Source organism: Coturnix japonica, chromosome 2 (genome assembly GCF_001577835.2).
Source record: "Coturnix japonica isolate 7356 chromosome 2, Coturnix japonica 2.1, whole genome shotgun sequence".
Lineage (NCBI taxonomy): Eukaryota > Metazoa > Chordata > Aves > Galliformes > Phasianidae > Coturnix > Coturnix japonica.
Window position 1 is genome coordinate 79701816 of NC_029517.1, and position 26854 is coordinate 79728669.

At 38.2% G+C, this 26854-nt stretch overlaps 1 protein-coding gene across 1 annotated transcript in view; it reads left to right on the forward strand.

The window, feature by feature from the left end:
* The window catches only part of CTNNAL1 (catenin alpha like 1), a 50285-nt gene that overhangs the window by 10104 nt on the left and 13327 nt on the right, over nucleotides 1-26854 (forward strand). The window contains exons 2-10 of the mRNA XM_015855156.2: nucleotides 6287-6476; nucleotides 12068-12255; nucleotides 16062-16181; nucleotides 17689-17778; nucleotides 18075-18245; nucleotides 19185-19385; nucleotides 22031-22117; nucleotides 24820-24978; nucleotides 26503-26595. Of these exons, the coding sequence (XP_015710642.1) occupies nucleotides 6287-6476; nucleotides 12068-12255; nucleotides 16062-16181; nucleotides 17689-17778; nucleotides 18075-18245; nucleotides 19185-19385; nucleotides 22031-22117; nucleotides 24820-24978; nucleotides 26503-26595 (1299 nt within the window). The remainder of the gene's footprint in view (nucleotides 1-6286; nucleotides 6477-12067; nucleotides 12256-16061; nucleotides 16182-17688; nucleotides 17779-18074; nucleotides 18246-19184; nucleotides 19386-22030; nucleotides 22118-24819; nucleotides 24979-26502; nucleotides 26596-26854) is intronic.

Consider the following 26854-nt stretch of genomic DNA (forward strand, 5'->3'; position numbering starts at 1 on the left):
ATAATCAGTTTGATGGTGTTGGGTTTGAGTCTTGAAGTTTAAAGGACCCCTGGTTTTCTAAAAATGCATTCAGCACAAAGAAAGGAGGTTCCCTGCTTTGGCACAGCCTTGCTTTGAATTCAATCCTTTTGTTCTCTAAACAATTCCAAGAATGTGTAACAAGTGTATGGTAACGATGCTAATTATCCGAGGTGTGTATTCAAATTTGGAGTTCTGTACTCTTGCCTTTCTGTGCAAAGTTTACAAAGAGGTCTGATGTAGGTTTTGAAGCCTAGATCTGAAAGAGATGGGAGTGTAGAGTGCTCTTCTGACCCCCAGCAAAATAATACTGTCTTCATGTGAAACTGTTTTGCATGAGAAGTACAAATTTAAATCTGTTGTTTTAAAATGCAAAGTATAATTTGCAGTTAAACAAAACTCTTGATACAAGTGTAATACGGGGAGTAGTATCTCATTTGCTAGTTTTATTCTTCTCTTTTTTTTTTTTTCCTTTTTTTTTTTCCTTTTTGTTTATTTTTTGTCCTATGTACCCAACAGGTTTAGTGTTGATGCTAGTTTAGATAGGCTGGCAATCTGATTTGGTAGGGCTCTTCATGTGCTGCTTGTCAGCTTCTACTTGTCATTGCCCACCCTGGATTGTTCTTTCTTCCAGTCCAGACATGGCTTATCAGCCATCATCTTGTCAGACACTACACGTGAAAGACTGCCAGAGGCTTCTGCAAGCATTTGCCTGCAGATAAGTGAATTAGCTTACAGGTTGTCACAGTGGTTTATTTCATTAGCTTTCCTGAAGGCTTTTGTGAAACTTGTGTACAAAAGCAATAAGATGCTTTTGGAAAGCCCTCATGTAAAGATGCAGCTACAACAATCTCAATACAAGTACTGCATGCAGATTGGGAGTCCTCAGTATAAGACAGATGTGGACCTGTTGAAGCACGACTAGAGGAGGGCCCCAGAAATTATCTGAGGGATGGCACAACTCTCCTGTGAGGACAGGTTGAGAGAGCTGGAAAAAAGACCCTCTGGGGAGGCCTGTGAGCAACTTGTCAGTATCTGAAGGGGGGCTATAAGAAAGAAAAAGACAAATTCCTTATCAGAGTGCTGTGGTAGGACAAGGGGAAATGGTTTCAATCTAGAACAGGGGAGACTTAGATTGAATATAAAAAAACTGTTTTGTTTTGTGGGGTTTTTTTTGTTTTTTTTTTTTTAACAGTAAGATTGGTTGAGGCACTGGAACAGGTTACAGAGAGGTTGTAGATGCCTCATCCTTGGAGACATTCAAAGTCAGGCAGGGTGGGGCTCTGAGCAACCTGATGTAGCTGTGAGTGTTCCTGTTCATTGCAGAGGAGCTGGACCAGATGGCCTTTAGGGCTCCTTCCCAACTTGAATGTTTCTGTAATTCTAAGCGTAAAGGAATTAGGTATTCTTGGTCATGGAGAGTTTTTGTACTGTCTTTTGCATCCTCTTTATAGGCAGTGTGAAGAAAATGTGTAAATATATGATAGGAGTATTGTATTGTTTCTTGCAAGCTGTTCTTTTACAGAAGTAGTGACTTGAGGCCCTGTACAATGTGTTGAGGTCTGTGGGACTTGTGCAAGAGAGGATTGGTTGCCATGTCATACACATGAATAGTATGTAGAAGAGAATGTTCTCTTTCAGTTTTTCATAAAGCAGAGACAGATGTTTCAAACACTGTTTTCGTGCTAAATAGAACATGGGTTTCTACATCTAATTAGTGCATCAGTAGTAATGCAGTTGCATTTCATAGAATGTCACAGTTTGGAAGGGACCTATAAGGATCATTGAGTCCAGCTCCTGGCTCCATGCAAGACCACCCAGAACTGAGACCATATCTCCACCAGCATTGAACAGACACTGCTTGAACTCCAGCAGCCCATTCCATGTCCACCACCCTGTAATGCAGACCCTTTCCATCACCCCCAGCTGCCCCTCCCCTAACACAGCTCCATGCCATTCCCTTGGACCCTGTTGCTGCCGCCATCAGGCTTCCCCTCAGCTCCTCTGCTCTGGCCTGAGCCAACACAGGGATCTCAGCTGCTCCTCTTGCCCTCAAGACCCGTTACCTTCCTTTGGATGCTCTCTGGTAGCATTCAAAATTTCATTTTTTTTGTGAATCTTTTCTAGCTTTTGAAAACTTTCAAAGTTGAATTCCTACAATTAGAACTTGTGTAGGAGGAGATAAAGTCTTGTAATTCTTTAAAAAACAAAGCAGAAAAAACAGGTGTGTGTGTGTATGTGGATATTTTGTAGATGAGTGCTCAATATCTTAGAAAATAGTAAGACTTTCCCTCATGCCAAGATAGACCTCTGATTTTGACAGACTTGATTTCTAGGACAGGTAAGCAGGTAGTCCTTCATCTCTTGAGTTCCCTGAGGTTTGTCTTCTGTGATGAGAAGCTTTCCTGACAGTTCTGCTGTAGGCCTTGTAGGAGTGGATGTCCCATGCCCTCATAAGTATGGTTGTATTCTGTAGGAGGTATAGATGTTAGAGCAGTGTCTACTGCTGTCTGACTGAATGAACCAGAAGACCCGTCTGTTTGTAATTGAGGAGTTACATAAAACCCAATGAGATACAGTACCCAAAAGTAATATTAGAAGTCATTCCCCTCTCCCCTAGCCCCCAGCTTAATATGAGTTAATAAAAGTTTGAGCTGTGTGGAGATTGTTGTGGCCAAAGTTTTTACATGTCCCGTCAATTGCAACTAAATTTACTTTGTAGCACGCTCCTGTTGTGCTTATATCTTCTTGCCTGGCATGCAATACTATTGTATTTTCTTAGCAAAGGTTTTCCATTACTGTTATATTTATTTCAAAAAGGTGTTTTCTGCCTATATGATATTAATGGAAGATGCAAAGGTGAAAATATGTGATATATAAGACAAGCTGTCAATCTGAGTTTGCTACAAGACTATAGCTAATCCTCACTTTACGAAGAAAATACCTCAAGTATTTGCTGTAGCAGGAAAGCTGATAAGGTGAGGCAATAACAAATATTACTCATATAAGTCTAAATCATCCTACGTACAGCATGGGTGAGGACATGTGTAAGGAACCTTCCAACCTAATTTCCTGGTTTAACTTCAGTGTTTGTGGAAATAGCTACATTTCCGTTGGTTTTATATATAGTAGTCTATAAGTGCTTCCTGGAACCCAGTCTTTTAAGTATCACTTCATTCTGTCATGCAAGACTTAATTACGCTGATAATAAATAGACATTATGATATTTTTAGTGAAGCGTGTTGTCATGATGCTTCCTGTGCATGAAGCGTATAACAACTTAAATACCAGTATCTGAAAGCCCTCCAAAAGCTTTGAAAACAGCTGCTTGGAAACTGCCACAACTGAACTTGTTTCCTTAAATATCAAGTACATCTTGGTCTGTTATGGATATATGTTTGTTCCAGTAATGTTATGGGGGAAAAGGCTGTTTTCCATGAGAGACTAAGGGTTGTAACTGACAATTTCTTGAGATCACACCATCTTTAAACTGATCATCTCAATCTTGCACAAGCATTCTGTGTAGAAGTATGAGTTCTTATTCAACAGAATGTAAGTATCATCAAATGTCTGTTTCCTTTCTAGCACCTGGCGGGTAAATTCTTAAGTAAACAGAATGTAACGTATTTCTCTTGTTCAGAGAGAGTTACAGGTAATCTCTCCAGTTGTTAACTCCTGCCCAGACACCACAAGTGTTAGAGACTGGCTGATAAAGTATATGGAGTAGCTGCCTATATATATATAGATAAAGTATATAGAGTAGCTACATATGTGTGTATATGTGTTATATATATACTTAGTTTTCTATGCAAAATTCAGTGTATCGGTATAGGCCACATCTAATGATATAGTGTTGATAGCACATTAATGCAAGTGTTTATATCTTGATATATAATCATACAATCACCAAGGTTGGAAAAGACTTCCAAGATCATCCAGTCCAACTGTCCACCTGTCTCCAATATTTCCCATTAAACCACGTCCCTCAGTACAACATCAAAATGTTTCTTGAGCACCTCTGTAGTCAGTGACTCTACCACCTCCCTGGGTAGCCAATTCCAGCATCTGACCACTCTTTCAGAGGTGAATTTTTTCCTAATGTCCAACCTGAATCTCTCTTGGTGCAACTTGAGGCTATTCTCTGTAGTCCTATTGCTAGTTATTTGAGAGAAGATGCCAATCCCCACCTCTCCACACCCTCCTTTCAGGTCACTGTAGTGAGTGAGCCTCCTCTTCTCCAGCCTGAACGATCCCAGTTCCCTCAGCTGCTCCTCATCAGAGTTATGCTACAGACCCCTCACAGTTTCATTGCCCTTCTGGAGCACACTCCAGGACCTCAGTTTGTAGTGAGGGGCCCAAAACTGAACACAGTACTTGAGGTGTGGCCTCACCAGAGCTGATTACATATGGGTGATCACTTCCCTGCTCCTGCTGGTTGCACTACTTCTGGTACAAGAGTGGATGCCACTGGCTTTCTTAGCAACCTGGGCACACTGCTGGCTCTTGTTCAGCTGAACATCAACTAATACCCTCAGGTCCATTTTGTCCACATAATCCTTCAGCCAATCTGCTCCAAACCTGTAGCTTTGCTTGGGCTTGTGTGTATCAGACCTCTTGGCTGATGTCTACTGGTCAATGAGTTTCCTTCCATTCTAACATTACACTGGTTTCTCAAGTGATCATAACGCAGCTAGTCCCAAAGATCCATCTGGGTATTATCTAATCCAGGAAAGATCTGTAAAGCTTTACCTGCACTGACAACCTACTTCAGTGGGTGTTACAGACTAGATGATGCTGGTGGTGATAAGTGCCGAAACAGCTCCTGCTTCAGCTTACGTAGTGGGAACAGCAGGCTCTCTCTGTCTAAAATCATGCATGATGATCCCTTACGAAGAGAGTGGCGAAGGGGTGAACTTCACCCATGTCTCAAATGAAAATGTTTCTAAAAATGTTTTAAAATGATTAAAGTAACATAAAGTGACATCTCGGTGATTTTCATCATTTGCATACTGCTACAGGAACATATGGGATTAAAATGCCCTTGGTGATTTGTAACAGACCGTGGGTTTGCTTTCATTCTGCAGTGTTAGTTTTGTATGCATTTTTTCAGGGTTACACAGAACGTGTTTAAACTTCTGCTGTAATGAAATGCTGTGGGAGGCAGACTTGCAGACAGGATGTGCATCCAACTTGTATTCTATTTGTTATTCTACATACTTTTGGAAAGTCATTAACTCAATGAGTGTTTGAGTCCTTTGTTGACATAATGTTAGGTTGCTGTTTGCTTAAGTATCGGTTGAGGAAACAAAGTTGTGACGCTCTATCAAATTGGTTTTCTTCTCAGCATTTGGACTAATGCTCCTTGTACTCTTACTGTCTGTGGTCAGTCAGGAACTTGACCTGTCATTTTGCTGGAGAATCATTACGTTTTTTTAGGCTTTGAGGAGAGAGTGGTGAATTGGAGGACTCTTAGAGGGATAGATTTGTTGTGTGAATTGTAGGAAGCGATGTTCCTTTGTAGCTTGTGGTTTGGGTACAAATAGGACAAAGGAAAACATATATAAGAAGGTACTGAGTAGATGATTCATTTCTGTAATGATTCTTTATTCTAGGACAAAATGTTTTGAATTCCCATAGCAGTTCTTGAATAAAGTAGCACTATAAATTAGGAACATTTTTAGTATTTTCTAGGTTTTTTCTTCTTTTCCAGGTGGGAGGAGCTGCTGGTGTTGGTGCAGTGTTTTATGAAATGTTGATATTTTTTCCATTGCAAGGCATTTGATATTGCTAGTTTGAGTAATCCAGCTCCTGGCATTCAAACCTTGCCCCAGTAAGATCTTCACACCTGAACCTAGAAACAAGACTCAGTGATATCTTAGATGATGGCCTTGGGCATTGACCAAATAACGAAGCAGAACAGTTCTTACTCTGTTTCCTGCATTTCCTTGGGTGTGATATGAGGATTACAGGCACAGCTTTTATGCTTTTGTTCTACGATGGGCTTGACTGATAGGAAAACCAAGGTGGTTTAAGAGGAAAGTACTCCCTCAGTTCTTTCAGATCTGGGACAAGCTGAGATCATTGCAGATGAGCAAATTTAGTTTTGCTTTACTTTACCCCTTCTCTAATAGGTTAAATAATACCTCATGGTTCCATGCTATATTTTATTACTATACTAAAAAACTGGCACTGAGTTCTGCTCAATACTTGCCAATGATATTAAAAAGACATCTTGTGTAGAGTTCTAATAGTTGACTCTTGTTCACAGATAACTACTCTTATTAACCACAAGGATAAACCAAAGCGTTCCGACAAGACTCTGCAGGCAATTCAGCGAGTGGGCCAAGCAGTTAACCTGGCAGTTGGAAGATTTGTTACAGTAGGTGAAGCTATAGCCAACGAAAATCATGAATTGAAAGAAGAAATGAGTATTGCGTGCATTGAAGCAAGGAGAGCAGGTATGTAGTTACTCATGAAGTTTGTAACCTGTTGTGCTTGTGCTGAATTTGGATCAATATTTGTATTGTCTGGAGTAATCTAAGAACTTCAGTGTGTTATTTAATTGTTTAACCCTCTTCTGCTGTTTCATTCAAGGCCTAATTTGTTACCTTGGTCACTTGCTTAAATTGTTGTTTTATCAGCAGACGATGGAATTGTGTGGTGGCTTTGATCTTTTGCCAGAAGGAATTACCCAACTGCTGGTTTATTGGTTTGGTTTTTTTATGATGTTTCTAGAAACAAAGAGCAGAATGTTGAGAGAACACGTTCAGAGTTTATTGCTCTCAAGCTAAAACAGTGGGGTATTTAAAGTAATTTGAGGTCACTGCATTCTAAATCTGAATGAAGGTCAGTGTCAACCCATATTTCATCAGCACTCAGTAAGATGACTCACATCATTCATCTGATGACTCCCCTCAGTAAAATGAAAATATCAGACTGTATTTGTCTTTTTGCTGGATACGATTTTTGTTGCAAACTTTCTGGCTATATGAATTTAATAGTATGATTAGTAAAAGTATGGATGAGGGATCAAGTTGACTATTGTCATGCTCCTCCCCCAGAAAACCACCTTGTATGGAAACAGTGGGTTATGTTTTCTGATACTATAAGACAATTCAGTGTCATGCTAGAGACCACATTCCCAGATATGCCCATTGCACAATGTTTTACTAGACTTCCTAAATATTGTGGTGATTGGGTGTGGTTTGTTTTGTTGTTTTTTTTTTCTTTTGTATACTTTTAGATAATGGGAAGTTCTGCTTGGAGCAGGCAGAAGTGCTTATCAGCATGACAGATTGTCTCCCTGAAGCCACAGGAAACATAAAGTCTATCTTGAGCTTCCGCTTGTGCTGACAAATAAATGAGCTTTCCTTCAACACCAATGGCTGGAAGGAGCTGTGCTCCAAAACCAGCTCACTGTAATTGGTCTGTTAAGATAAAAAGTGGACTTGTGGGTGTTTGTGAGGTTTATTTTTATTTGCTTATTACTCTGTTCTTTATCTTTTCAATCAGCCCAGAAGCCTGAGGATCTTGCCTTTTGGTGTTTTGCTTCTTGCTTAGTCCTCGTGCTGGCCTTAAACTTTGGGGATGCGTATGGTTAATGTATTTGGCACGTGCAGTTAATATTGATTTTGTACTTAAAATAAAAGCTTACAGATTGTGCATAGTAATATAACAAATCCTCTGAAAATTTCTCAGTGATGAGTAGCAAAGAAACACACTGGACTGTTTTTGTGATTTGAAGGACTATTCTAGATAAACTTCAGGCTGAAGTTTCATGGCCGCTCCAGTAAACTTGGCTGCAAACAGAAATGTCCTAATTGGAAAACATTCCACTTGTTATGTAAAGCATGTCTTTTCTCTTCAAAGATCTGAGTAAAATGCTGACAAGCTGAAAGTTTCCATTGATAATCTTAGCTGTTAAAAGACCTGTGCAATGTGAATCTCTGTTTCTTGACTTGCCAGCTATTTTGTGGCCAAGTTATTTTTTTCACCCCCTTCCTATCAGTTTATCCAGAAGGAGCTCAGAATCTAAAAATACTCTGACTCTGCTGTTTTTTCTCACCCAGTGGTTATACTTCTGTTGTTTTTTCTCCTACTCAGTACGGAGGAGTGAGGGTATAGGTTATTTACTTTTCTGTCAACTTTCAAATTGCCCCTGGCATGGGCTGGTTACTCTCTGGTCTCTGTGTTTTAGATCTAGCTGAAGACTTACATGAAATATTCATGATATTCATGATATATTCATGAAATATCATACATGTTTGCTGCCATTGTTAGATTTGGATATTTTTTTCCTATTTGGCTGTTTTTTGCTAGTATAAATCTGTGGACTGTTAAGTGTTTGACAAGGCAAGAGAGTCTTTTATGCGGACACTTTTTTGCGGATAGGTTGTCCTCTAAATTCAGCCTCAAGATGGAGTTACCTTAGTGCCATTTTGAAGAACTTTTCTATTCTGAAGCAAGCCAGTAAAATCTTCTGGACAGTTATATCCAATAATGACTTGTATAAAAGAATCATCATGGAATGTTATTCATCAGTGAATATGGGTTGGTTTGAAAAGCCCAGTCTGTCAGCTCTTTGTTCTGTTTCTGTATCAGCCATCAATACTGGAGTTGTCGATGTTCCATACTGGATTTATACATTACAAAACATGTAACAAACAAGCATAAAGCTTTATGTAGAGTTCCCACAGCAACTTCAGCCAGCCATGGAACACTGCTGTGTGCACCAACTCTTCTCGTGGGATGAGAAGGGTTTTATGAGAAGCTGTAGTTTGCATGAGTTAAGTTCTGTTAAAAGAGTGTGAGCTTTTTTTTATTTAATCTCTGCAAGGGTAAAATAAAGGGAAAAGTAGGAGAAGAAACCTTCTTTAAGATATCCTAATACAGATAGTAACTGTTTGCTTTCTGAGTTTGTACTGGTCACAAAGTTTTCCTTTGTTTCTAGTCATAAGGAAGCAGTAGTAGAATTAGAAATTGACTTGCCACAGTCTTCCTATCCCTAAAGAAACTGTTCTGTACTGTAAAATTACATATACATTGATGAAGTGTTAAGGAGTGACAATAGAGTTAAGTCTGGGATTTCGCATGTGAAGTTCTAGCTTACCTCTGTACTTGTGAACACTTTACTGTAATGAAAACAAAGTTTTTGTAATGAAAATTTGTGTGCAGCTAAAGCATGTGTTTCTCATGTCTGTTTTTGAAGTGTTATGGTGCCATATTCTGATGGCCTGGGCAGCAGAAAGCCCTTGCTGGTCAGGACAGGATGTTGTGGAGTTGTTTATGCTTCCTTTTGGCCAATAAATCAGATGATGCCTCAGAAATGAAAGGGAAGTGTTGTTAGATGTATGTTGTGGTTTAACCTGACAGGTAGCTAAGCACCCCACAGTTGTTTACACAAGCAATTGCTCACCACCCACCTACCCGAAGCCCAGCCAGTCCCCAAGCAGTGGCTCCTCCCCCAGCCAACTCTCTGCTGTGTTTCAAGGTGATTTTTGCACAGTGTCCTATGGTCTGAAATATCCCTTTTCCTGTCCCCTCCCACCTCCTTGTGCCCCCTCAACCCCCACCACTGGCAGGACTGTGAGAAGCTGAAATGTCCTTAGCACTGTTCAGCAACAACTAAAACACCTCTGTGTTGTCAATCTTGTTTTTCTCATAAAATAAAAATCATAGTATCATATCAGACACTATGAAGAGAAAGTCAGTTTTGTCCCATCTGAGACCAGGATGGCATAGAAGGGTAGATCTCAACCTTAGAGGATTTAGAACTGTTTCTATTGCTAAGAAAGGTAGAGAGTCTTTAGATCACAATTTCATATCCTGCAGAGGCTTTGAAGGATGGTGTGATGCATCTGACTCTTATGAAGAGTCTTATGAAGGTGATCTCAGGTGTTTCAGGCTTGTTATGACTATTTCCTTGTAATAAATTTCATAATTTGATTTACTTAAAAAGAACCATAAAATGCTGCAGAGGGTTGTATGGCAGATTTGGCCTAACATTATTCTGGCACTATCAGTGTTTACAGTAACAGTATAGTAGTGGAATATAACTCAAAGAATAATATTTTTAGATGTCCATCTGTGGTATCTTACCCCAAAGCTAAGGAGAGTCTGGTTAATTTAGAAGAAAAAACACATGTCAAGAATGAGTTAGTGTCATAACATTTTCAGTATTCACTGCCAGTTGACTACATAACCCTAAAGGAAGACGTGGAGTAAAGTGGAAATGATAGCTCTCTCCTATTTTTGTCTTGCCTTTCAGTACAGAGAAGGAATAAATTAAGCATGTTGAAAAGCAATGTTTTGAGATGGATGCACAGAATCAGGAAATAACATGTTGTATTTGTTTTCAGGAATGGAGATGCTGCAATTTCTCTTGTATACTGTTAAGTGTTTGGCCACCCTTATATTTGGAAAAGTGTTTAGTTATATCTCATCCATTGTTTCTTGTCCTATCACCATGCACCTCTGGGAACAGTCTGTCCCTGTCTTTTCGATTCCTGTCCATTGGATAGTAGTATACATCCATGAGCTCTGCCACTGGCCTTCTCTTTGAGAGTGAACAAATTCACTTCATTCAGCCTCCCCTATTACATGCTCTACTATGTCACTGTTTTTCTTGGCTAGGAAGGCTAAAAAGGGCATGATACCCATATACTGTCCCACAGGCACCAAGCAGAAGGGCTGAGTCAATTCCACAGCCTGCTGATTACTCAGTTGCTGACAGCCTGGCAAGCAGTTAGCCTTCTTTGCTGTCTCCAACCCATCATCTACCAGGATCCCCAAGTCCTTCCTTGTAAGGTTCTTTCTAAGCAGCTGACCACAGTCTGTATTGTTGTGTGGTGTTACGCTGGTCCAAATGCAGGACAAAGTTATATGCCTTTGTGGAATTTCACAAATTTCCTGTCAGATTGCTTATCCAGACAGTCCTCCTATCTCTCAACCCTGTCCTCCAGCATATCAGACACTCACATGATTTAGTATTGTTCACACACATGCTGAACACAACTGTCCAGGGAAACTTTTTGATCCCTTATGTCAGTCCCTGAAGGATGCCACTGGTATCCAACTGCCAGGAAAATTTTATGCAACTCATTACTACCACTGGGCTTAATGGTCAGTTCTGCCATGGAAATGGTGTTGTCAACTGTCTCAGTGTGTACTCTCGTTCATTACATTTGCATGCTTCTAATAGAGAGAACCTCTGACTATTTTCAGCTTTTACAACCTGATCTGGAAGCTCCTTGCTATAGTGCAATACTTATTCAGACAATTTGAGAGCTCAAGGGATTACAACTATCAGAAGAGAGAAGTTTATCCATAAATACCACAAATCATGGAGCAGTGTTTTGAAGGATTGTCATTTTTTTTTTCCTAGTTCTGTGGAGTTCTAAGTTTTTATGTATTATTTTTAGGTTCATAATGCACTTTCAGGTTCTTCACGTAAGATTCCTGACTGTCAGATTTTTGAAGTGAATATCTGATATGCTTAGAAGAATTATCTGAGTTGTGGTTTTGGAGATGAATTCCAGAAGACTCAGTCAAGTGTCCTAAGTGTTTTGCCTTCAAGAATGATTTGCAAGTTAGCTGTGGTTTGATCATCTCGTCTTGGATGCTAATAAAAAATATACCTTATTTTAGTCTTGCTTGAGTTCTCTTTCCTGGTGGTCCTTCTGCAGCAGTGGGGTAAGGAAAGGCTCTGCATGTGTTTACATTGATTTGACTTTTGCTATGGAAACTGGCGAAGTATTTTCTACAAGTGTTTTCTCCCTTGACGCTCCATAACTCCACCCCTTTCACCTAAATATCTGTACAGCGCTCTAAGAAAACTAGTGTTACATATGGATGGATGGATGGATGGGGCAGTACTGAATCATACTGATTTAAATTTGGAGAGGGTGCCACCAACAGTCAACAAAAGGAAGCAAAATGAAGTGAAAAGGAATTGTGGATTGCTCTGGAATACCTTAGAAGTATTAAGAATTAATGATAATGATATTGATTAAATGATAAGTACTTATTTTTATTTTTTTTTTCCTTATAGGTGAAACAATTGCACAGCTTACAGATGTAGCAAGCTTGGATCATCCGGAATCTGATAGCCACATAACAATCTTTACTGACAAAACAGGCGTGGTAAAAGCTGCAAGACTGTTACTTTCTTCGGTCACAAAAGTGCTGGTCTTAGCAGACAGGGTAGTTATTAAGCAAATAATAACTTCTAGAAACAAGGTATTTGTAGCTTCTTTTTCTTGTTTGTTTTGTTAAATTGATAATGTGCAGTTAATACAAAAGAATGTTAATAGATGAAGTGCTATTTTCATTGCATCTCTAGGGGAAAGTGCAAAATAAAGAGGTAAAAAATGTGTATTTTACATATGCCTACATACCAAATATCCAAAGAAGGATGGCTGTGAATAAAGAGGAATAACGTTTTCTATGACTTTTTACATTTTACGTGACCTGTATTACACTATTGACTTAATATGCTAGAGAGAAAGTTGTGTTACTGCTTATTTATCTGTCAGTTAGAAAGCCAATAAAGGCTTCTCCTTGGTAAAGACAGGATGTTTCTATTGTCAGAAACAAGATGAGGATACCATTCAAAATTGATCTACAACAAAAAGCTGTGAGGAGAGCTGATAAAAGCACATGCTAGTTCACCGAACCTTACAGATTAAAAGTTTTTTGTGCAGTTTAGCTTATGTCTTGAAACATAGCTTAAAACTTACTTACAGGGAATGGCTTCAAGCTGTGGCAGGGGAGATTTAGGCTGGATGTTAGGAAATAGAACTTCTCTGAAAGAGTGGTCAGGCAGTGGAATGGGCTGCCCAAGGAGGTGGTGGAGTCACTGACCCTGGAGGTGTTCAAGGAACGTTTGGATGCTTTGTTGAGGGATGTGGCTTAGTGAGAACTGTTGGTGATGGGTGGATGGTTGGACTGGATGATCTTGTAGGTCTTTATCAGCCTTGGTGATTCTGTGATTCCATGACTTGTGCATCTTCAGGTTTATGAACAGTTTCATTTTCATTGTCGTAATCATCTTCCTCATTTGAATCAAGAGTACTTGAGTGAAAAAATGCTGAGGGACAGAAAGGTGATTTACAGACTGCTGATTGAGATTTTCTAGAGTGGTGATCTACTGCAAAATTGCAATCTCTGCTTGATGATCCTGATGATTCTGTTCCTGCCCGTGCATCCTCTGCACCATATACACCATCTCTGTGTTTTTAGATGGCGTGTATTTCTTAAATCTGTGCCCACATCTTTCCAGCCTTTCACAATTTATTTCATTCTTTGTCAGAATTAGGCACCTCATCAGTAAGTTTACATCTTGCTCCACTTACTGTCACCAATCAAATCGGAAGCACCAGAACAATGAGTAGGGAAGTGACAGAAAGCGGGGGTGTTGCTATCCTATGCAGATTAGATAAAAATATGGATGTGCCCTGAAGTGATGTCAGCCTAGGACTGCAGTCTGAAAAGTGACATTCACAGAGCAGCAGTAGCTGCAAAATACTAAATTCTAATTTAATTATTAATAGAAACATGACCTTTCTTTTACATACTTTAACCCTGAATTTTGAAAATGCGCGTTTTCATAGTATGACAGAATGGCTCGTGTTGGAAGGGACCTTAAAGACTATTTAGTTCCACACACTTGTCATGGGCAGGGATATCTCCCACTAGACCAGGATGCCCAAAGTTCCATTCAACCTGGCTTTGCACACTTCCAGGGATGGGGCATCCACAACTTTCCTGTTCCAGTGCTTCACCTTCCTCATAGTGAAGAGTTTCTTCCTTATATTTAATCTAAATCTACCTTAGCTTTAAGTCATTACCTGTCACTACATGCTCTTGGAAAAAGTCTCCCTCCAGCTTTCCTGTGGGCTCCTTTTTAAGCACTGGAAGGCCCTGATGAGATTTGGTGGAGCCTTCTCTTCTCCAGGCTAAACAAGCCCGACTCCATCTACCTTTCTTCATGGGAGGTGCTCCAACCTTCTGATCATCTTGATGGTCCACCTCTGGACTCATCCAACAGCTCCATGTTCTTATGCTGTGAGTCTCAGAGCTGCAAACAGCACTCCATGTTAGGACCCACAGGAGTGGAGCAGAGAGGAACAATCAGCTCCTTCAACCTGCTGGCCTCGTTTCTTTAGAAGCTGCCCAGGATACACTGTGTTGTCTGGGCTGCAAGTGCACGCTGCCAGCTCATGATTTGCTGGTCATCAACAAAGATTCCCTAGTCCTCCCTAGAGCTGCTCTCAATCCATTCTCTGCACAGCCTGTGTTTGTGTTTGGGATTGCCCTGACCCAGCTGCAGTACCTTGCACTTGGCCTTGCTCAGCTTGATATTCAGACAGGCCCGTTTCTCAAGCTTTGTCAAGGTCCTCCAGTGTATTGACTATACCACATAGCTTCTGTGTTGTCCACAAACATGCTCAATCTCATTGTCCACGTTGTTGATAAAGACATTGCTGAGCATTCATGGGGACCAAACAGTGGATGTGATCACAGTGAGGCAGGGAGTGGTGCATTTCAGCAGCAGTGGGTCACCTTTGCTGGTGCACTGTTTTATGTGCACAGCATGCAGGTTCCTGTTCATTGCTGGTGCGAGTGCACATCCAGTGTTGGTGACTATGTTAAAAAATAGTGTTTTATAGCTGAGAATTTGCTCTATCAAATAGTGTTGTTGTGCTTTTTGTATCTGTTGTCATTTTCATGGAAATAAATAGGAGGCATTACTATTGGATTGACCTACATATTTTTACCTGTTTTTGGATAAGAAAGCTGGACCCTAACTTGTTTGTTTCTTCCTTTTCCCTCATTTACTTTTCTTTTTTACTCTTACACGGCCATTTTCATATCCTTATTGTTGTGTGGCTTCCTTGTAAGTCCTTTGCATTCTTATTCAGACAGAGATTCAACCTCGGAATAATGAAAGTTCTTGTTTCTGCAGTGTTTGTGGCACTGGCTGCATAATGTAGCATTCTCAGACTGATATTGCAGTCTAGTATTGCATGGAACACTTGCAGTAGATTGTGGGTTACAGGGCAAGGGGAATTTGTCACAGTCAAGTATGTAGGCTGCTTTTTACTCGAGTGGAAAATTCTTTTGGCATAGAAATGAAAAACTGAGTTGAAGTTTCTCCCTTTTAAGTAAAGTTCATTAAATTTCCATGGGCTATCTTATCTCCAAACAGAGACACAACAAAGAACTACTTTCTTTCCTTCTGAAGCCAGCTGGATTTGAAAGATCGCTGTGGGATTATATACTGTGCATCTAACCTGAAACACTCTAGTGTTAATGTCTGTTGTAAACCTTACCATAGTGCCCTCAGCAAGACAGCTTCAATAATTTATAAGCTGTGTGATAGTTTTTGCTGAACTTTTACAAAAATGCTGATTTCACATGTTCCTACATACCTTGAGTAAGAGCTTGTACAACTTCAGTACTTTGCTTTATATAGAAATAATAAAAAATCTTCTCAATTTTAAATCCAGCTGTTACAGGAAGCATAAAGCTGCATTCATTCATTCCTAAAGTTGTAAAATTTTCTTTTGTGAATGCATTTTTCATGCATGTTACCAGTCATGAAACACTTGTTGGACTGTGCAAACAGGGCTTTAGACTTTGAAAATGGTGCATCTGAAACTGAACTTTGAAGTTGAGAATTATAGTATGCAGTATTACCAGTATATAATTTTTAGGTACTTATGTTTATAAATGTAATAGGCAGGAACATTTTCCTGAATATAGAAACTGAATCCTGCAATACTGTTGCTCTTGGTATTGGGAAGAGTGAAGAAAATGCATATGAGCATTCAAAATAAGTAACGCATTTTGACTGAAGCATTATTAATAATTTAAAGTTTGATTTCCAGCTTTTGGTTTATTAGTACTTAAATCGTAACCAACTCCATTCATTTTATATGATATTGTTTAGAAGTGTCCACAAATAATAAAATCCCTAAATTAGTAGTAATGATTCCCCTTCTGTATCTTGATGATCTGCAGTTTTTACCCTTATCTTTCAGGTTCTCGCAACTATGGAACAGCTAGAAAAAGTCAGTAGTTTCCAGGAGTTTGTGCAAATATTCAGCCAGTTTGGAAACGAAATGGTTGAATTTGCCCATTTAACTGGAGACAGGCAAAATGTAAGTATTGATGGAGGGCTATAAGAGATGTTTTAAATAATACTTTTTACCTAATTTATTTGAAGAATTTTGTTCTTCTATGGTCATTAACTATTAGAAAGCAAAAATTAATGGTGTTCTGTCTCTGAAACCCACATTTCTGGAAAATGGAAAAGCTGGGTTTTATTAAAGGATATCCTGCTTGGAAATAAACTGCTTTTATTTATTTATTTTTTTTCTCAACTATTCATAGCAGTTGTTTCTTCAGAAGAGAAAACTGTATTGCTTGTAAGTGATGCTCTATTCAACAATTTTTGGTTTTCTGTATTATTTGGGCTTTCACTCTGCCTTTTCCTTGTCTCCTTGACTCTTTTGGAAAGAGTACTTCATTAATCTTCTTAAAGATGCTGTCAGGGATGTGGTTGGTGTGCTGCACTCTGTGTAGGCTGCTGTGTGATTTTATTGGGAGGAAGCATCCCTCAAGGTATTTTTCATTAATACAAGTCTGCTAGAAACTCTTGAGTGTGATTGGATTTATCCAAATGAAATGCATACATTACTTAAACAAGTTACTGTTTAACACTTGGCGATCTCAGGCCTAAAGATTTTCTGTCCTTGTTAAGTAAGAAACTGAAAAATGTCAGAGTGGCCTGATATATCTGGTTATTTGTGTGTGTGTGTGTTTCTCTGTTTTTTAATGTGGCATTAATTCCATTCTGTAAACTTTTCCCTTTTCAGGTAATAACTTTTGCCATTCTACATTCCATATTTTGAGATGAGTAATAAGTCTTGATGCACAATACATGTCACTGTTTTAATGGAAGTGGAATTACAATCAGAAAGTTAGTGCACTTTTGTCTAGGAGTTACATTTTCTAAACTTATATAATTAGGAGCTTGTACTTCCTAATAGCAATGAGACCAAATAGCGTTATTAGATCTGAGAAAAATCTGTCTCCATTTATATTAAGAAGTATGAGACATGGCACAGGGGAGAACTAGATCTGATTTCAGTGGAAGTACCATTTGGTTACCCATCTTTATTATTGGTCTATGGTAAATATAACAATATATAAAATATTAATTTTCTGTTTCCTTCACTGCAGTACAATGAAAGGTTTGTGTTCTCTTTCCCTGCCTTCTGCTCCCCGCCATTTCAGATGCTATTTTTAATCACAGGTTTTGTTTTTTGGTTGTGCTTTTTGCTTCCTTTCCTGCTCTATAAATAATGCTATATGATAAGGATACAGAAATTAGTGACCTAATTAGCACATGCTATATCTCTGAGATCTTCTTCTTTGATATCTGAATTGAGTAGTGCCAAGAATAAATACATAAATTAAAATATTTCTGAAAAGCAAGATCTAGATTATGAGCTAGGCTTAAAATAGCATCTGTTAGACATCATAAAGAAGCTTTCTTACAACCCATCCATCTGCAAGACAGTCTTTTTTTTTTCCCCAGACTCATAAGCAGTAAACATTTTAGTTACTATACAGTATTCAAATCATTTTTTGTTTGGTGTTTAGGATTTGAAGGATGAGAAGAAAAAGGCCAGAATGGCAGCATCTAGGGCTGTTCTTGAGAAGTGCACCATGATGCTATTAACTGCCTCAAAGGTCAGTGAGTATTCACACTTTTACACAGTTTAGATAAGTCGGAGTATGACGACTGGCACTGTAGCTGTCTGTTCTTTCTCAACCTTACTTTGAACTTCATATTCAAATGCGTAAGGGTATAAAATGAGTAGAGTAATATCTTTACGTTCTCAATAATTCTATGAGTTTAGCATACTAGCATTTTAACAGAAAGAACTTGTACTCTAACACATTCTTCAGACTTGCTTCAGCAGAAAGCATTCATTTCACTCCTGCATTTGTCTCCTTCTTAATACTTAGTTTGCTTTCTTTTGAAGACTTGTCTTCGGCACCCAGACTGCGAATCTGCTCGTATAAACAAAGATGGTGTTTTTCATCGAATGAGACTAGCTTTGGAACAGGTAATAGAAATTGTGACTGACTCTAGACCAAATGGAGAAAATGAAGTGGCTCCTATCAGTATATATACTGGCATCAAAGAATTCAAGGTGAGAATGGAAAGAGTGTTATTTTCTACAGCTTAATAAATTACCCCCAGCTGGAATATATATATTTTTAATTGTTATTATTTTTAAGCTCTAAGTGGTAGAGTAGCATCTTTTCAGCAATGTAACTTGAATAAGTGTCTCAGAATGTAGGAGAGTCCGACAAAAGGTGATGATAGTGTAGGGAACCTGCTTTAGCAGGGGGGTTAGACTCTGTGATCTCTAGAGGTCCTACCCCTACAATACTGTGATTCTGTGATAATTTCATTGCTCTTGTCAAGATATGCGTTCTGATGTTTCATATTTCCTCCTGCTTTTCTTTGGAGGGAGTTATGCCTTTAATGTTGAGCAAATTTTAAGTACCAGGATATCACATTTCTTTAAGATTGATGTTGCAGAATTCTTGCTTCACTATTGCTAGCATTTTATAAACACACACAAAGGCTCATGCAAAAATTTAAAAGAGTAAACTGGCATTCAAAGAAAATATTATGAATTGAGATTGTATGTTATTGCTCAGAGAATTAACAGCCATGTCTTAAATCTTGGGATCTGTGAGACACTGGTGTGTCTCACACCCTTCTCAGTATACCAAATGTAAATATTTGAAAAACATACCCAAAACTGATAATACAGCTGTGGAAAAGCTTGTAAAGATCAGTCAAAATCTGAATACATAGCTATTTTCTGAAACTTACCTGAAGAGCTTCTTATTGACTGCAGAAAAACAATGCTGATAGTTCTGATAAATGGACAGTAATTTTGTTTAAAGAAACTCGCACCCTACACCAGAGGTCCAATAGAAAACTATTGGATTACTTCGAAAATACATGAATACTAAAAAGCACAGAAGAGAAAAATAAAATGTAAACTGATGCACCTGCCTTTCACTTTACAACAGTAAAACTAAATTCTCAAGGAATTCATGTGTTTCTTTTACAGAATAAGGTGGAGGGTCTTCGTGAGAATCTTTATTTTCTCTCAAAAGAGAATCTTTCGACAATGCTGGAGGTTATCCTGGAACATACGGAGGACTTCACAGATTCTGCCTATACCAGTCATGAGCACAGAGAACACATTTTGGAGCTGTCTAAGCAGGCTAAAATGGAACTAGAGCAGCTGGTTTCACTGTGGATGCAAGCTGTAAGAGCTTTTTAGCAAAGTAAATCTTTTCACCTCTACTTTGGAAAGAAGTTTTTAATGCCAAACATCCTCTGGTCTAGGAAGAGAGAATTGTGTGTATTCTTCAGAGTAAGTTAGCTGATGAAGGAAGCCAGAGTTTGTAACTATGCTTTAAGCTTCAATACTGTGCTCACCTTGCCCCAATGATATCGTTTCACTCATTCACTGACACCTAAGTTATGCTGTTGTAGATGGACTAGTTTTCATGAAGCTGTAAGTAGAAATGAAAAGATTAATAGAAGTGTCAAAATACAGTCTTGAATGGCAAGGCCTTTAATGCTCTTCTTCAGAGACTTCAGTTGTCTCGATCCCATGGCAGTGACCACAGCTTGTATTTCTTGTTTTCAACATAATACTGAAAATACTTAAACTATAAAAAATTGAAATATTCTAAAACTTGACTATTTTTTTTCCTTCTAGAGAGGAAGGAAGACAAGTGAGAAAAGACTCACTGGGAATTTTTGTTCAGCCTTTTCTAAAAGTTTCAGTGATGGCACTTTTCCTTTTTTGGGAAGAAGCACATTAAGGCTGTCTCTGTCATTTGTCTTACCTTGTTCCTTGAAGATAATATAAAGAACATGCTAAACGGGGAGGGAGATCAGCAATGGAAAATGCAATTTCTGTTCCTGCTACTGACTTGCTTTCAGTCTTGTTCCTGAGGAAATATATAGCACAAAATCTTAATAGTCTAATATAAGGACAGATGTGTATAAGCAAGATTAAAACTGTATCTATTACTTCTGAGAAAGCATTTTTCTTCCTTTTCTCCTCTTTGAATCAGAGGCATCCGTCAGTTGTTCTTAATGTAGTGGAACGGTTTGAAGAGAATATAAATGTTACTGTTATACAGACACATCTAGAATCTTTATTGCATAGAATGCAATAGGTTGTGCTTACTCAGCCTGCTTAGGTTGAGTAGTTCTAAGCTGTATCACTGGAGAAACTCATCACTTCTAGATAATTTAGATGCTGCATTTCAGGTGATGGAGATGAGAGCCTAGTACAAAAATATGTGTTTATATGAGCCGTGAAAATACTTGAGTGTGCACATATGGGTTTGTGCATTATATATTTACATTAATAAATAATGCAGCTTAGCTGTGACTGAAGTCTCAGGGAGCAGTTGAAACATTACCAGCTCACTGAAGTGGCTCTGCTGTTTAGAGCTTCATTGGCGGGTGAATATTTTCTGAGGAGCTTAATGTAATTCAAGTGGGATTGTTGATAACCAAAATACCTTGGAACGCATTAATTGAGAGATATGTAGAGCTCTTAGATTGCACGATTATCTCCCTTTTCACCCATCGTACATCCTTCCAGCAGGCAGAGTGACTGTTAATCTTCATTGAAGAGTGTATTTTAAAACAGAAGTGTCTTGAAACATATATCAACTTTAAATGATAGACTTGCTAGCATCATTGACCTGCTAGTTTGTATTCCTCTGTGTGAATGCTAAGTAGCTGGAACACACCAGAGAATCTAATGCTATTGATTGAGTTACTAATATTTCTGTAATCCTTGCTGCAGATATCCAAGCTCATAAAATTCAAAGGCAGTGTAGGGTAGTGTGTTTTCCTGTGGGCTTATTTGGACTAGAAAATTGTTTTTCAGTTGTGATTACTGAAAAGGAAAACAATTGTACGTAAAAGGAGTTATAACTTGCATATTAAATAAATTGGTAAAAGAGTAAAAAGGGGCAGGGCAGTGAGTATTGAATGTTAAGATGTTAAAAGTGATTTTATTATACTTTTAGACAGTCTATGGTTAAAGAATACCTGAGGAAATGATAATATTGGTTTGGTGCTTTTTTTCCTTTAAGAAGAAAAAAATGAGTGTGCTTGTCTTATCTGCAGACATTTTGTGTTTATGTTACTACATAGTTTATACTTGAGGTGCTTATGTCTTTGCAGCCATGGGCTTGTGAATGGTCCCACCTAGGATAATTCTTTTCAATAGCTTTTGGAGATGGGTGCAGACCTACTGCTATGGAACTGTTTTTCCCAGTGTATGTCTTTTGACATACATGGTTATTCCATAGATAGTGTCAGATTTGTTTGTTTGGTTGGATTTCTTGTTTTGTTTTGCCAAATTTGGAGCTCCACCTTGAAAACGATTCAACAAACTGAAGATAATGTATTTGTTTAAATTAGATGAAGATCTGAAGTCTTACAGATAAGATACCTTTTTGTAGTTCAATACAAAACATTTAATATAACTTTTTAGGTACCACTTTATTCGAAAAAGGGCGTTGTTGGCATTAAATAGGAAAAAAAACCAAACAACTGTTACTCTGCTTTCAGACATTTAGGCAGAAAATTTAAGATCTAAATCATAAAGAAACCCACTTTCTGAAGGTGTCAGTATGACTCAGAAATAAATTCCTGTTGGTCCTAAACAGTCAATTAGCTGTCATTGATATCAGCATTAGATTCCGTCAAGGAATTCTTCAAGTAAAATCTACACAGGATGTGCAAATGAAAATATTAGACTTAGAAATACAAAGCTGTCTTCTAAAGCAATGAAGTAATGTGTCATGGTGGGATTTGCTGTTGTGTTTTTTGTGTGTATGTGTAATGTTTAGTCTGGTTGTTTTCTTTGGCTTCCAGCAAAACCAGAAGACAAAGGATCTCATGGAAGACTTGGAAGTTTCCATTTTAAAAACATGCCAGTGTATGAATGAGCTCAAAAGAGAGGTAAGTCCAGTTGAAACAAGCACAAACTGAAGGAAGCTTTGCATTTCTTACTTTTCGGATATGAAATTGTAAACATAGGATCATATACCTAAAGAGGCTGGAGTAGCTGAATCACAGTTTCATCAGATAGCTGGTATGCAATCAAATTCTTTGTTCTTTCTTGTAATTTATTTATTAATTAATTTATCTTGTAACTGTATTTATTGATCAGGATCCTACCTTCTCCCTCTTCTCTCACTTAAGTAGAGAGCATTGGTGCCTTGTCTGTTCCACAGATTTGACAAATACAGAATTACTGATTTCTGGCAGCTTCCAAAACATTTGTAAAGCATTCAGATATCTTTTAAAGACCTTCCTATTCCTATTTTTCCTTTAAACAGATAGCAAAATGAACACTAAGGACAGTGAAGGTTTCTATACTAGGCTACAGGGCAGTACAAAGATATTAGAGAAGTTTGGTGTACTTGCACAGACTGAGATCTGAGCTGTTCTGACTGAAAATACTTGGCTAACAAACCACTTTCTGCTGGTTTTGTTACCTGTTGGGCTCCCAGAAAATAGAATATACTGCGGTCACCGTTACATAGGAAGTCAGTAGCAGAGCTTTTCCAGAATGACATTCAGCTTTAATCCATTTGGGGTGACGGCATTCCTATGTAGCAAATGAGAAGGAAGGGTTCCCAGTGAAAATAGTATGTGCCTATGTAATTAGAGACCATAAGGCAAAAGTGCTAATAGTATGTAAAAGAAACTGCTAATATCCTGGCTATATATATATATATATATATATATATATATATATCCTTAAATGTAAATCTTACCATACTGTCCTGCCCACAGATTTCTATTTATGAACATCATGCAAAGACTGCATACTTATTACAGTTGAATAGTTTTGTCAGGTGTCAATAAAAGAAAATGATCTCCTGTAAACCAGCTAACAGAGGTGGAGTACAAAACAGTGGGTTACCTATGCCCTGCAATTAAGTCCCGTATTAAAAGTGAGCTGAAAGCATAGCAAGCTGTTCTAGAAACTGTGGAACAAACTGAGTGGGTATGGATTTCTAAACTAACAACCCCAAGCTGTGTATACCTCGCTTTTGTGACGTGGAGAATGAAAGCTTCGTTAGAAGGAGCTTTTTAAAACTTGCAGGATTTATGCTATCAGTAGAAGCAAACTTATAGTATTGTCATTTTCCTTGTTCTGACTGGATTTGTAGCAGATCTCCAGATAGCCATGTTTTTGAGTGTGCCTGAAGGCTGTCCTGTTAGTCCTTTGCTGCACTGTATCAACAAACAAGCTCTCTGTTCATGAAATCATCTATTTAGTGACACCAATTAAAACATTTTAATACTCTAGGTATCTGAGAACACAGGCAACTGTGTCAAAAGTAGTATTTTCCCATCTCTTGTCATTTTATGGAAGAAACAAGAGGTGCATTCCTTCCCCAAGATCATTTTCCTGCTTGATATTCTGAGACAGCATTGAGTAAATTTCTTTTTTAGATCAAGATGAAAAGAATCTGTGATGAAAAGGCGATTACTATTGTAGTCTATATATAAATGAAAATTGCCTGTTCCTACTTTAACATTACAAGTTGCAGATATCCCTTCATCGGAGCTGCTTTCCTTTCAGAAGTTAAATATATGAAATGTACATGGAAACAAAACCTCTTAGTGCTGGGCTGCATAAGTGCTTCTAGAAGAAGGAGGGAAAACAAAGTCCAGAGGGGAAAAACTGCCAACGTTTCTAGAAAACATTCTCTTCCATCCACAGTCAAGGCCCACCAGGGTCACAGTATCGAACTCTTTATGTTTACAAGAGCTTGAAAAATCAACTTCTTGAACAGCCGTGTTTGTTATACAGTCCATTCAGTCTAGTGAAACAAATGTAATACCACAAGACTTAGCAGTTATAAGAAAGATCTCCTATTTTTAAAACAGGCTTCTGTTTTTAAAACTGAGCTGATTACAGGGCACAGGTAAACCCACTGACTAGTCACTAGAATTAGCAGCAGCTGTTGCTGATTGCTCTCATCAAGTAGAGTCCTTTAGAACACAATTTCAGTAGTTCCGTACATTTGGATTTAGGGTTATGTTTTAAGGGGAGCTTCTCCTTGCTCGTTAGCAGCAAGTTTTTGAGACTTTCAGAATTCAGCTCTGGCTTTGAGCTTCTTGCAGAGCAGGTGTTTTTAACTTTCCCGAAGCTGTGTAACAAGCCGATGGATTATTTTCGAGCTTTTCTTTGTGTCCCTGACAATGTATTGATGGAAACATAATTTCTAATGCGTTATAAATTCAGATACTATGCCTCTGATTCTATTCATGTATGCTGTTTATGAGAAGTAGAGTGGTTGTTGTGCTGTGCTTATGCTGCACTTGGTGCTCCATGAATTCATGCACCTGTTTTTTCCATCTACAATATCTCCGGCAAGCAGCTGTGCTATAATCACACATTGTGATTCTACTGAGCTGCTCTTTTGTTGACCTTTGGGTGGGCTGTTTTTGAGTACAGTGAATTTTATCTTTTTATTTTAAATAATAGTTGAAGAATTAAAGCCCCAGGCTGTCTGTATGCTGCTATTGCAGCATACTTTTTTGCTTCTTGGAAAACAGCCCTATCATCAAAGGAGTTTAGTTTGGTACTGGCTATATTTCTTTCTTTCTAAAGCATCTCTCTCTTTCTTTTAATGATATTCAAGGTCCACAGTGCAGCAACGTCTTTGGCAGCAGATCTGCTGAAATACCACACAGATCATATGGTTCTCAAAGCGTTAAAAATCACAGGAGTAGAAGGAAATCTGGAAGCCGTAGCAGAATATACTTGCAAGCTATCAGAGCAGAAAGAGCAACTTGTTGAGGTGAGTTCAAAGTTGTCTTGATTTTTGTAGGTGAAAATGAATAGCTAGGTTATCATCATCTATGCTTTAGGAAGGCTTTTGCCTGTTTTTGTTTTAATGATTATTTTCATTTTGTCCTAGTATACTGTTAGATTTTTTGTTGTTCTGCTGTGGTCTGAGCCAGTTGTATCACTGTGGCTAATGGTTGCTGTAGCATAGAGTACAGTCTGTTGTCCTCCTGACTCTAGGCTAAAAATTCATTGTTTGACTCAGTGTTATATACATACGTAATTTGGGGCTGAAATACTCATGAAAAGTAGTGTTTAGATCTAGCTAGAGATTATAACCTTTTGCTAAAGCACTAAGCATCCAGCAATAGCTGAAGCCAAGACACGTTTTAAGAAGGAAGAGAATTTAAGGTTAAGTTTCTTAATCCAATAAACTTAACTATTTTGAAGATCTTGTCAAGTTTTTGTAAGTCAGAAGATCACTGGAAATCTTTATTTGTGTGCGTGTAAAAATCTGTTGCAGGTGTTAATACATGCACAGTTTGTACGGTAGTCTTCATACATGTGAATAAGAGTCTGAGGCCTAGGTATTGTTTTTTTGTAGTGTTTTATGTATTTTTTGTTCCTCTCCAAGATTGCTTTTCAGCCTGCCTATGGGTTAAGCAGATGTATTGAGTTGCATGAAGAAGCACATGATGTGAGAGTAAGTCTTGCTAAGATAGTGATGGAGTGCTGAGGCAGATGAAGAGTTGAGTGTTCTGCACCAGAAATATTTAAGACTATTTCTCAGGTTTTAATGGGGGCTTCATGTGAACTTCAGGAACTGGGAAGTCAACCCTGGTCATTTAAATTTCAGCTTCAATGTCCCCATTTCTAGTTGGTATTAGTGATTCATTGGTGTTCCCCTTTTAGTGAGACACTGTTTTGTTTCCAGGCATAATTGTGATTATATGTGGATCTTAGAGCATTTCCAGGAGCAGACGAGGTAGTTAGTTTAGTATATGCTATTTTTGTCTTAAATTCTATTTGTGATCTGAAATTCTTCATTTATTCTCAGCCCAAAGTTCGCTCTTAAACTTACTAAAAAAAACCAAACCGAAAAAAAAGTGACTGTCTTTTACTACCCTTACAACCTTTTACTTTCTTCCCTGTGTTTGGAAAAAACATGGTCATACAAAGATAACTAAGCTCTCTGGATGATGGAAGCCTACGTTGATATTTGCTGAATAAATTAGTTATGGTGACATCGTCTATGCTATATTTTCTCCAAGTTCTATAGATATCTGATTACTTTCAGATTTATTAATTTACTTAATTATGCATGTGATTGTTGGTTTTGGAACGATTCCATTTATTCAAGAGAAACACCAAGCTGTGAGGTGCCCAGTAAGTTTGAAAAGGACTATTAGTAACTTGTTATTATTGTATGTGTGTGGGCATGTGTGTCTTTCTTTCATTAATCATGAATGCATTAACCAATGAAAAAATATTTTTATCATTCTTTTTCTCTTTAAATTTAAAAATAAAATGTATTTAGATGTGTCGCTTGTTGAGGCATGTTTCTGGAACAGAGCCCCTTGAGATCACGTGCATACATGCAGAAGATACCTTCCAGGTCACTGGCCCACAGGTATGCTCAGCTTTTATCTGGTCACTTCAACTGGGCATAAAAATCGCTTGCGTGAGCTTTTTGGAGACCTCATGTTGAACTATTTGAAGTAACTCTAAAAGAGAGTTGCATTTCAGTGTTGGATGTCAGCTAAAAGCATACACAAGGAAGATCATCAAACTTGTGTGTGTCAAATGAATATGCTACAGGAACTTCCTAGTAACAGTTTAAATGTTGTGTTTTGCCTATGCTTGCATTTGTTAATTCACATGCAATGCCA